Source organism: Ornithodoros turicata, unplaced genomic scaffold (genome assembly GCF_037126465.1).
Source record: "Ornithodoros turicata isolate Travis unplaced genomic scaffold, ASM3712646v1 Chromosome24, whole genome shotgun sequence".
Lineage (NCBI taxonomy): Eukaryota > Metazoa > Arthropoda > Arachnida > Ixodida > Argasidae > Ornithodoros > Ornithodoros turicata.
This window is the reverse complement of record NW_026999345.1, coordinates 1864370-1876676: the sequence shown is the minus strand read 5'-3', so window position 1 is coordinate 1876676 and position 12307 is coordinate 1864370. Positions and strand designations below refer to the sequence as shown.

The window sequence follows — 12307 nt, the reverse complement described above, 5'->3', positions numbered from 1 at the left end:
CAGCTCTCTTCTGCTTCCTTCGGCTTAGGGGGCGCTGCTGTTGTTGACGTCCTGGGGGATGTGCTCTGTCACCTGTAGCAATTGGGTCCGGTGCCGTGAAGACCTCCACGATGTAATTATTTAGCTCCGTCAAGATGTCCCCCCCTGCAGCAGCCTGCCGGGCTAAGTCGAAGAGTCGAGCCGCCTGGAAACTCTCAGGGGGGGGGGGGGGGGCGGCTCGCCATCTTTCCCAGCTCCGCAAGTATGACCTGGCGCCTGGAACGCATAGCCGCGCCTGGTTGGTCCTCATTGTCTTGGGAGGGTGTCGTTGTGTCTTGGGGAATGGAGTTCCCGCTAGCAGTGGAAGTCTCGGGAGGCTCGGAAGTCGGTCGGATTTCCTCTTGTGGACCGGGATCTTCAACCACCGGATCATCTGTGAGGAGACTCTGGACTAGGCTTCTGTAGGCCGCCATTTTTCTGTGGCATTTAATGAACTCTAAGGTTCGCTCCGGGAACAGCTCGAACAAGGCTTGATTGATAAAGCGGGGGGGGGGGGTCTGGTCGACGCCGGAGTCGGACCTCCGCTCGGGCCAAAACTTGTTCTTCTTCGACAGACCATCTAGGCTTAACCCGCTGGGTGATGATAGCTTGATGGTAGGACACGGGATGTGCCGCCCTACGGTGGAGGCTCAAGCCTCTCTTGCTGGAGAACCTTGATCCGCAGTCCGGACAAGTGTTTGGAGCCGCCCTCGATGCTGGGCCCTCTGAAAAAGTTGGGGCTGGACCTCTCGATGGCGGTTGTTGTAACACATCGGGGCTGTCGTGATGGTCATTAGCGCTGGTGGAACTTGTCACAGCTTCTGGATGTAGGTGGACTTCCCCCACCTGGGGTGTCTGCTGTGTATGGAGACTGGAGACCGGGGCTTGCTCCTCGATGGGGTGATGATGATAGGTGGCGTGCACCCGCAGGCCTCTTGTGGTAGTAAAGGTCCGTCCACAGGAACAGGTGAAACCAGGGCTAGAGCGATGTGGTTGATGTTGGGCCGGTGTGGGCTGGTTCGTTGGGCGCAGGTTCGCACTGGGAGCCTGCGTCGCACGACGCGGGCTACCCCTTTGATTTGTTTCTTGTGTTGCACCCGGTGAAATTTTCCGCCGAACCGGGTTGGCAGCCCAGGTCCGCGGGGGGTAGGCCAGAGCTCCGTCAGTTCCCTGCCCCGCCGAAGCGGTACCAGGGGTAACAGGTAGCACCACGAGAAGGTGGAGTTGACCATTTCCATGGGAGATGCTATGTGTTGCGCATCACCACGGCTTGCAGCGGGCATCGTATGACCCCTAACCGCACATACGAGCCGCCAGCGCCCAATTCACTGGGTGACAGACCGCCGAAACACGGTCCCGCTAATGGCGACAGGCACGTACGGACCCTTTCTTGTCCCTCAACACCTGCCTCCTAGTCGCTGGATAACAGGGGGGAGCCACCCGCCCCCGGCATTGAGACAAGAGTCGTCCCCTCCTCTTGTCTGGCTTCCAGGTTGCTGGATAACAGGGGGAAGCCACTCGCCCCCAGCCTGTGGTGAGAGGTTATGTCTGTCAGGCACGGAGTGCCCCTACTCGCGGTACAGGTCCACCGAGGGACACCCCCGCCTTCTTTCGCACACTTTGATGTTCTCGGCAGTGCTCGCCGTGACACAGCCGGGACCCCTCACAGGAGACAGCTCCAAGAGAGGACCCAGCTCTTCCGAGAGACGTCCTGGGTCCAAGGCCTGAGTCCGTACCAGCCCCATACACCACTCCACTCGATGGGTCGCACCAGGAGGTCGCCACACCTCCCAGTACCCCTCTGCCTCCAAACGCTGGATTACAGGAGGCCGCTACGCCTCCTAGCCTCCCTGAGGGCCAATTGATCGAGGCATTGTAGGCTAATCAGTGCCTCTCCCCTGCGAGATCCTGATGAACTGCGACCCAGCACCCGAGACCGGGACAGGGTATTACCCCCAAAGCTGCTGCCACAGGAGGCCGCCACACCTCCCGGTCATCGTGTCTTGCACCGTAGCCCCCGGCTCCCAAGAAGCTGGGTTACACGCACCCGCCACGGAACTTAGCCAATGGGGGGTTCGGATGAACACCGGTACCGCCGGGAATACCACCGTTAGATACGTGCAGGAACTCGAACAACAGACCCACGGACCATTGACGTTTCCTTACCCTCCATCGGGGGTGCTGTGACCCCGTCACCTGACGGGGAATGTACAGGTATGGTTCAGTCATGCACAGCACAACCTTTCGGCCGCGGGGGAGCCACTCCCGCTTCGTAGATTCGCACCCCAGTTGCCCCTTTAGCCGCCAAAGGCGTTGCCCGGGTCCTACCACGTGGAGGCGGGGTTGGGGTGCCAGGACAGACCGTTTCCGATGCTCAACTAGAGCTCTGCCCTACAAGCCCTCTCACTCCTCAGAGGACCCTAGGACCCATAGGAGCCTAGGACCCATAGGTCCATAGGAAAGAGAGTCATAGTTACTCCCGCCGTTTACCCCAGACCTACCTATCACCTATTTACCTAATTTACCTAAAGCATTTACCTATTTACATTTTTACGCAGCCTATTTACCTAAAGCAGATTATTCTTACTTCCGCTTATCACTCGTCTTTGAATGGATTGTATTTCAAACACATGGTGTGTATTATATTTGGTCGCCCTCTGTGGCATTTAGCTACCTAAAGCAGATTATTCTTACTTCCGCCTATCACTCGTCTTTGAATGGATTGTATTTCAAACACATGGTGGGTATTATATTTGGTCGTCCTCTGTGGCATTTAGCTATTTATAATCTTTATTGCAGAGAAACAACAAGATATTCCTCCTTGAGTGGGCAAGGAGTCCCCCAACAAAATACAGGGCCTGCAGGCGAGAACTAAACAAGACTAAGGCGGCAAAGGCGCGCAACACAACAGAGAGTCCAAGCATCCCGAATACCTACGCGTGACACAGGTGGGCACCCCACGATCGATCTGTAGAGCTCTTGAATGTCCTCCACGCCCGTACTGTCCCTTGGAGCACCTTCACAGACACAATCTTCAACTGGGCCTTCGTTAAAGCAAGTTCGAGAAGAGTCGACGCTGACTCGGACGACCATACGTCCCGGAAGGAGATGGTGGCAGAAGAGCAGAGGACGGGCGTACCAGGGGCGGCTGAGGCACTGAGTAGCTGTGTCACCTCCAGAGTATTGTACACAGCAGACTTCTCTCGGTGGAGGGTATTTAAGCAGCGCCCAGCCCCCACCACCTGTACGTCGACGACCTGGATCCTATCCTCTTTAAAGAGCACCAAGTCCGGCTTCCGGATCCCAAGGGAGGTTGCCAGGTGTCGCTCCCTCTGCACATGCCACCCACGGCGGCGAAGAACTGAGCCCAGGAAGATGGTGACGTCGTCATGCCTCCGGTGTCGTGCCCCATTGGTGGAGGGACAGTGTTGAACAGTGTGAGCCAGGGTCTCAGATGCCAAACACCCGGCTCTGCAGTTGTGGTCCTCCAACGGGCGGCCCCTCGTCACCCTGGCGGGTTGGAATGGCGTTGGCCCGCACTTTAATAAAGTCGATGAAGTCTCGACCAGAGATAAGAGAGGAGCCATCAGTGACCCATCCACGAGGCGAGGGCACAGCCGCGGCCTCCCGCAAACCACGGCCATCTACGGCAGCATGAAGCCTTCTGGCCCAGAAAACACGAACCTGGGCCGCCGTCCGCAGCAGTCTGGAGCCCCAAGTGGCTGCCCTACGTGCCCAGCAGACTTCTGAGCGCAGTGCAGGAAGACCAAGGGCCTCCCTCGCGGCCTCTCAAGAGGAACAAGATAGCCGCTCCAGTCTAGCGAGTCGCAGCCTCGGGATCTGCGTCACTAGCGCCGGGACCCCCAGACCGCCGTCCCTATGGGAAGCATGATAGAAGGGCACCGCCAGGTCCAAGGGCAGGCGTAGCCAGCGACGAATCGCAGCCCGAACCAGGGTGTCCAATTCATGGAGGAGCCGCAGGGGCGCAGCTCCCAGGACGAGGAGGTGCAGCAGTCTGGGCAGCACAAACCCCCGAAGCAGAAACAGGCGCTGCTGAGGCTTGAGTGGAGCACGAGTCAGTCGCTGCAGCAGCTGGCGAAGCTCCTCGGCAGGAGCAGGCGGTCGATGCCCCGTCGAATCGAAGGCAACGCCCAGGTAGCGCCATTCCAGGGAAGACAGGGACGCAGGGAGTGGCTCACCATCCAGGATGAAGGAAACCGGGCGGACGACCGTTTTCTTGTCATGGCCGGAGGCCAAGATGGAAAGGGACCGGCACTTCCTGACGTTGAAGCGAAGACCCCTCGGCGACAGATAACCAACAGCACGAGTCAGGAGCTCCTGGAGACCGGTTTCAGACGATGCGAAGAGGACGAGGTCGTCCGCGAAGGCCATAGAGTTGATGGTAGCCCGGCCCACTGGGACCCCGATGAAGGTCGGCAGAGTGCGCAGGAGGCCATCTATCACGAAGTTGAAGAGCGCAGGGCTCAACGGGTCCCCCTGCCGGACACCACAAGTCGGGGCCACAGTGCGCTTGAATGGCCCAGCGGAGATGGAGGTGGTGGACGACCTGTACACTCGCTCCAGGTAACCCAGCAAGAGACCAGGCAGGCCAGAGCGCCTAGCCGCCGATAGGACCGCCCCAAAGGTCACCGAGTCAAATGCCTTTTTAAGGTCGAGCGTTGCCATATATAGCGAGCGGCACCGACGGCGGGCTTCCTTTATAATGGTGTCAAGGAGGAAAACGTTTTCAGCGCAGCCGTCGACTGCCGAGAAGGCTCTCTGCTGTTCACTGAAGGGGCAGGCGTCACGTAGGCGGTCGGCCAGGACACGATGGTACAGGCGTAAAAGTACTGAAGCCACGGTTATAGGACGGTAGTCCCCAGGACCAGAAGGCTGAGGAACTTTGGCGATGAAGACCGTCCTCGCCTCGTGGAGGTAGTGAGGGACATCACCCGCCAGCAGGAAAAGGTTGAGGACGATAGTGAGGATACCACGGGGGACGGCCTTAAGATCGGAACTGGACACCCCATCTGGGCCCGGGGCAGAAGAGTCCTTTGGGTAGGCTCTGACGACCTCTTCCTCGGTGATCGGGCACACCAGATGCTGCATTTCAGGAACCAGCCATGGCTCCTGAGGTTCCTCCCACGATGGCGGACCAGGCGCCATCACATTAGTCCGATAGTTAAGGAAGTCCACTGGGTCACCAACCAAAGGAGACGGGGGGCCATCGAGAAGCAGACGAGCGCACATGCGCCTTGACTTGCGGAATAAGTCCTGGACCTGGGCAAATTCCATCCGCCTCCGCTGACGGCGGGTAGTCCGGGTAATGGGACGCTGGGGCGCAGAACCTCCAAGCCCAAGGGGGCCACCAGGCAGAAGGTCGTGGAGAAAGGCAGCCAAGTTGGGTAGAAAAGCCTCGCCAAGGGAAGCCCGCGCAACCACAGCGCGAAGGGCCGCCTGTCTGGGTCCGACACCAAGGCGGGCCACACCATCCTCCAGGCACTCATGGAGACGTTGGACAGGTGGCAGCAGGATGCCGGGCCCCGAGGAAGAGATCCCCAAGGACGAAGGAGATAGGGCACACGTACCCGACGCATCAGACTGCGTCAGCTGCAACGAGTCATCCTGGGGAGTCATCTCGGAGAAGTCATTCCGGGGGGCCCCAAGAGAAGTTTCCAGAGAGGCCTCGGGCCCTTGGGCAGCCGCCGCTGACGAAGTAGAGGGTGGAGGTGACTCCAGGGCGTCACCCCCAGGCAGCTGCACCGAACCCGGTCGAGGAGAGGGGTCTGGAGCTCCCACACTTCCAATGGACACAGAAGGAGTCCCAGAGGGGACTCTCGGCCCACTTCGGATAGTTGCCACCGCGGCCGCCACGCGGGCCCTGATGATGGTCCGCCGTTCGTCGGAGACCCTTGATGGCCTCCAAGGTCCGCAAGGGGATGTATCCAAGTAGGCTCTGGTTAATGAACCTGGTACCCATTACTGTAAGTTCAGCCTCCCGGAAGGCCAGAAGCTGGCGCTCCTCCTCTGTCCATCTCGCGCGGGACCGCTCCACCACCACCGCCGCATCCGCCTCCACTGGGTGAGTCCTTCTCATATGCTGACCCAAACCACGGGAGGTGGTGAAGACACGAAAACACCCGGTCACCAGACAGGGATGGACGGACGCACCGCACAGGCCAGGAGAAGCACCCGAAGAGCCTGGTACAGGAACATCAGGAGCCTCGGAACCGTCAGAGGGGCGATCACGCTCACAAACAGGAACACACATCAGGGAAGTCACAGGCGCAGCAAATGTTGAAGGTTGCACCACGTCGTCGCTCACGTTCACGTCCAGATCACCTTCGTCAGCCGGAGCACACATCGGGGAAGTCACAGCTGCAGCAGATGTTGAAGGTAATACCAAGTCCTCACCGGGGTGCCTCCAGTTATGGTGTGCGCGGAGACCCTGAAGTGAGGCAAAAGTCCTCCCACAAACAGCACACATAATGTTAATGCTAACACTGCTGGGGGCGCCGGAGGCACCAGCCACACACAAATTGGCCGCAGGGGCACCACCATGGGATAGCCTAACGTGCTGACGCAACCCACGCTCCGTCCCGAAGGACCTCGCGCAAATGTCACACACCACCATAGAGGCTCCACAGACCCAACTGGCTGTTGGGCCACCAACCGCAACGGCGGCAGAGGCAAAAGTCCGCTTTTTCGTTCGCGCCAACAGAATAGGCACCGTAAGAATACGGCACTAAAACAACTTCTCCACCTAAACACCTGGTCACCAATTTCGCCACCTGTCAGATCGCTCGCAAGCGCTCGGTCAGACAGGGCCCAGGGGACACCACGAGGAGGTATGGGCCAGGATTTCGTCCCCCGTCGTCTTTGAATGGATTCTACTTCAGACACATGGTGGGAATTATACTTGGTCGTCCTTTGTGGCATTTAGCTATATAACTCTTTTATTACACATATGTGCAACAAAATCATGCGCTTCTTTTTCTCCAAAGACAGGAAAAGCTTGAAACCTAACAGTGGTGGCCAGTTGCCCTGTGGAACACCTAGCAGGTTATACATACTTCCGCCTATCACTCGTCTTTGAATGGATTGTATTTCAAACACATGGTGGGTATCATATTTGGTCGTCCTCTGTGGCATTTAGCTATGTATGTCCCACTCGCAGTACAGGACCACTGGGGGACACCCCTTGCCATCTTTCGCACACTTGATGACTCGGCAGTGCTCGCCGTACATAACCGAGACCCCCCATCAGAGATAGACCCTGAGAGAGGCCCCAGCTGGCCGAGATACGTGCCTGGCTCCGGCCCAACACCGGCTCACGCCCTCGCACCACACCACTCGATGGATACCGCCGGGGGTTGCCAAAGCCCCCCACACCCCTCTGCTTCCAGGCTGGATTACAGGAGGACGCCACTCCTCCTAGCCTCCCTGAGGGCCCCTGTGGAACGGGGAAGGGGACGGAAATACTTTCCCCTCACCACGAAGTGGTCCCGGTGAACTTAAACCCAGCAAAAGGAATCTGGGTTTTACCCCAACGGGTGCTGCTACAAGAGGCCGCCACACCTCCCGGTATTCGTGTTGTAGCGGCATCGCCATTACCATTCCCGCGCACCAATAACCTAGGCGCGCGGGTAATAAAAACCTTTGCCTCGGCCAGCTCGGGCTCTAGTTCGACTGGCCTGGCTCTCACGGCAACCTGTGTCTAGTCTACCTCTTTCCCTGACATTGGTGACCCGGACGTTCCTTTCTGGAACGACGCTACTTTCCCTTTTCCGTCGGCGATGCATCAAGGCGACCCACCTCCGTCGTCGTCTAGCACAGGTTCCCTACAGCCCAACTCTGACGGACAACAGCACCATGTAGGAGCCATCGCCGTTAAACTTCCAGCCTACTGGGATCGCAATCCAGCTATCTGGTTCGCCCAAGCGGACGCCCAGTTCCATCTGGCCGGTGTGACTGCTCAGACCACTCGTTTCTATCATGTCATCTCCGCCCTGTCTCCCGCGGCCGCCGAGGAAGTACAAGATCTGATAATCTCTCCTCCAACGCAGAACGCGTATGACCAACTCAAGTCTGCCCTGCTGAAGCGTACGTCCGCCTCCGACCATGACCGTCTGAGGCAGCTCTTATCGGCGCAAGAGCTCGGTGACAGGCGGCCTACCCAGCTCTTGCGCCGCATGAAGCAGCTCTTGGGAGATGACGCTCCGCAGGCCGGCGACAAATTCTTGCGTCAGCTGTTCATGCAGCGCTTACCCAATAACGTGCAGATGGTCTTGGCAGCAGCCGCGAATCTTCCCATCGACGAGCTCGCCACCCTCGCGGATGCTGTCATGGAGGTTGCCTCATCTACTTCTCTTTCCGTTCTCGAGCAACCGGCTACCCAGACTAGAGGGCGAGCGGTTCCCCCAGCCATTTCGCCCATCCCAGAAGCTTGTCCTTCGGTTTCCCAACCCACTCCAGCCACCGAAACTATACTCCAGCAGGTTAATAGCCTTACGCAATTGGTTGCGACGCTGGTTGCTCGCCCACGATCCCCGAGCCCCCGTCGCCCAAGGTTCCGCAGAGGTTCCCCGTCGCCACGGCGATCGCGATCTCGTTCTGCGAATCAGGATGGCCTCTGTTGGTACCACCATCGCTTCGGTGCCGAAGCCCACCACTGCTTGCTCCCCTGTTCTTGGACGGGAAACCCGCCGGGCCCCCACTAATGGCGGCAAGTGGATTCGGCCTCGGCGACAGCCGCCTCTTTCGTATCGTAGACCGTGTATCGGGCTTAAGGCTCCTGGTCGATACGGGCGCCGAGGTGCGCGCTATTCCGCCGGTGCGCGCTATTCCCGTTCCCGACAACCTTGCTCCACACTCAAGGTCGCCAACGGTTCCATTATCCCGGTTTATGGCCAGCAGTCGCTCACTCTCAACATTGGGCTCAGAAGTGACTTCCGATGGCTTTTACTGCTTGCAGACGTCACACAAGCCATCCTCGGATCCGACTTTTTAAATCACTTCAAGTTGCTGGTAGACGTTCACGGGAAGCGTCTGATCGACAGGACTACTTCCTTGTCAGTGCACGGACTACGTCTATCGACTCCACCGTTGCGTGTCTTGGCCTGTGCCGTGCCTGAATCACCAGCTGAATCACCCTTCGCCGCCATACTCAAGGAATTCCCGGCACTCACCCAGCCACCTGACTGGACCAGGCCTGTGCAGCACGACGTGGTCCACCACATCACCACCCGTGGCCCACCGGTCCACTTTCGCCCGCGTCGTCTGGCACCCGAGAAGTTCCGGGTAGCCAAATCAGAATTCGACCACATGCTTGAGCTCGGAATCGTCCGGCCGTCATCAAGCACCTGGTCGTCGCCATTGCACATGGTGCCCAAAAAGACCGGAGATTGGAGACCGTGCGGCGACTATCGCGCTTTGAATCAAGCCACTATCCCGGACTGATACCCCATACCGCACATCTTGGATTTTGCTGCACAGCTGGAGGGCGCCACAGTATTCTCCAAAATAGATCTTGTCCGTGCGTACCACCAGATCCCGATGGCCGAAGAGGACATAGCCAAAACCGCGATCACAACACCTTTCGGATTATTCGAGTTTCTGCGGATGCCCTTCGGGTTGCGGAACGCCGCTCAGACGTTCCAGCGGTTTGTGGACAACATCATCCGCGGCCTCCCCTTCGTCTATGCGTATATTGATGATATCCTCGTCGCAAGTCGTTCGCCGGCCGACCACGAGCAACACCTTCGTGCGCTGTTCTCCCGTCTTCACGACTACGGAATCATCATTAACGCAGCGAAGAGCGAGTTCGGCGTTCCGGAACTCGATTTCCTCGGGCACCGTGTCAACAGCCAGGGAATCCTGCCTTTGCCTTCCAGAGTTGCGGCCATCCAGGACTTCCCGCTTCCCACTTCCTTGACCAAGCTGCGCCAGTTCCTTGGGTTAATCAACTTTTTCCGGCGCTTCATTCCGTCGTGCGCGGCCAAGCTTATTCCACTCGAAGCCATGCTTACTTCTAAACGTACTATGTCCCCACCGCCTCTATCATGGACCGAAGAAGCCACTGCCGCGTTCAAGGCCATTAAGGAAGAACTTGCGAGCGCATCGCTCCTTTTCCACCCCTGCCATGACGCCGAAACGTCCATTATGGTTGACGCCTCCAGCACAGCCGTCGGCGCCGTGCTTCAACAGCGTATGAGAGGAGCGTGGCGCCCCTTGGCGTTCTTCTCTCGCAAGCTCAAACCGCCAGAGACGAGGTACAGCACCTTTGGACGAGAACTTTTAGCCATCTACCTCACGATAAAGCACTTCCGACCTTTCTTGGAAGGCCGTGCATTTACAGTGCTTACTGACCACAAGCCCCTTGTATATGCCTTCTCTGCATCAGGTACCAAATACAGTCCTCGCGAAACCCGTCACCTTGCGTTCGTCGCGGAATTCACCACCGACATTCAACACGTCAGCGGTGCTGACAATGCAGCGGCGGATGCTCTCAGTCGCGTGGACGCTGCAGGATCGCTGCCTGCACTCTCTCTCGACGCCCTGGCCCAAGCACAGTCTTCCGACGCCGAGCTGGCTCAGTACCGTTCTGGCGCGGCTTCTTTGACCATCGAAGATGTCGCCTTACCCGGTTCCTCCACTCTGGTTGCCTGCGACACTTCTCAGGGACGGCCCCGACCTTTCGTCCCCTCTTCCCTGCGACGTCGCATCTTCGAGACGTACCATGCGCTCTCTCACCCCGGCGCCCGCGCTTCTCTGCGCTTGATTTCCCAACGGTATGTCTGGCCGCACATGAACAAGGACGTCAAGAACAGGGTGCGCGTTTGCCTTCCCTGTCAGCGCAGCAAAGTGCAACGGCACGTCCGCAGAGCACCAGAAAGGTTCTTGCCCCCCGACGACCGTTTCGCGCATCTCCACATTGATCTGGTTGGACCGCTTCCGGTATGTGCTGGCCACCGGTATATTCTGACCATCGTCGATCGCTTCACCCGGTGGCCCGAAGCCATTCCCATTCACGACGCTACTGCCGCCACCGTCGCCTCAGCCTTCATCTCCACCTGGGTATCGCGGTTCGGTGTTCCGTCAATCATCACCACAGACCGGGGCGCGCAGTTCGAGTCCAACCTGTTTTCCAACCTCACGCAAGCCCTTGGCACCAAACGTATTCGAACAACCGCCTACCACCCGGCTTCCAACGGCCTCGTTGAGCGCTTTCACCGGCAGCTGAAAGCCGCGCTCCGGACCTCATCTGACCTTCCTTGGACAGAAGTCCTGCCCCTAGCTCTGCTGGGAGTTCGGTCGGCTTATAAGCCAGACTTAGGCTGCACATCGGCGGAATTAGTTTTCGGGACGTCTCTTCGCTTGCCTGGCGATATCATCGACCCACCTCCCGACTTCCCGTCACCATCACCAGCCGACTACGTGTCCCGCCTTCGCCAAACAATGGCCGCCCTCCACTCGATCCCCCCGCGTGTGCCACGCTCTGCTGCGACGTACCAGCACCCCGAACTCGAAACGTGCTCACACGTCTTCCTCAGGTGCGACGCAGTCAAGAGGCCCCTTCAGCACCCATACTCCGGCCCGTACGCTGTCGTGCGAAGATCTCCTACGCATTACACCATCCTGGTAAAGAACCGAGAGGAGACTGTCGCCCTGCAGCGATTGAAGCCCGCCTTCCTCGACGTTCCTGCGACGTCCCCCAGCGCCGTTAACTCCGACACAGGGCCGACGCCAATTCTTCCTGCCACTTCGTCCGCACTTCACTCTCCACCCTCGACTTCATCGCCTCCCCCCCGCCGCCGACACGTCACCTGGGCCCCACAGCTATGTATCGCTCGACATCTTCCGACGCCTCACTAGGGGGGGAGGCCTGTAGCGGCATCGCCATTACCATTCCCGCGCACCAATAACCTAGGCGCGTGGGTAATAAAAACCTTTGCCTCGGCCAGCTCGGGCTCTAGTTCGACTGGCCTGGCTCTCACGGCAACCTGTGTCTAGTCTACCTCTTTCCCTGACAGTCTCTTGCAGGCTAGGCCCCGGCCCCCAAGAGGCTGGGTTACAACCACACGCCACGGAAGTTAGCCACAGGAACTTTGCTCGAACACCGGGTACCACCGAAGAGCGCCGCCGTTGGCGATGTCAAAGGACACCAGTGATGAACACTAAAAGAAGCCATCAGGTTTCCTGTCTCCCGGCAGGGAGATGCTGCCAGGCACGTCGCCTGACGGCCTGTAAAAGGGTCCACCCCCTTTCCGACTCAGGTCCACGTGGAAAA

General features: G+C 58.7%; 2 protein-coding genes across 2 annotated transcripts; both read left to right on the top strand.

Annotated features, from left to right (window-relative positions):
* Window positions 1–7814: 7814 nt before the first annotated feature.
* LOC135373388 (uncharacterized) lies at window positions 7815–8738 on the top strand. Its single transcript, XM_064606601.1, has one exon. It carries the CDS (start codon window positions 7815–7817, stop codon window positions 8736–8738), a length of 924 nt encoding a protein of 307 aa, XP_064462671.1.
* Window positions 8738–9477, top strand: LOC135373387 (uncharacterized). The gene is made up of 2 exons (XM_064606600.1): window positions 8738–8833; window positions 8896–9477. The coding sequence occupies exons 1-2, from the start codon at window positions 8738–8740 to the stop codon at window positions 9475–9477; spliced, it is 678 nt and encodes a 225-aa protein (XP_064462670.1).
* Window positions 9478–12307: the final 2830 nt, after the last annotated feature.

Bases quoted from the DNA above. Each gene is read 5' to 3' on its own strand.
- LOC135373388 (XM_064606601.1), top strand. From the start codon at position 7,815: ATGCATCAAGGCGACCCACCTCCGTCGTCGTCTAGCACAGGTTCCCTA.
- LOC135373387 (XM_064606600.1), top strand. From the start codon at position 8,738: ATGGCGGCAAGTGGATTCGGCCTCGGCGACAGCCGCCTCTTTCGTATC. The intron at 8,834-8,895 runs GTGCGCGCTATT...TCCACACTCAAG, and splicing joins TGGTCGATACGGGCGCCGAG to GTCGCCAACGGTTCCATTAT.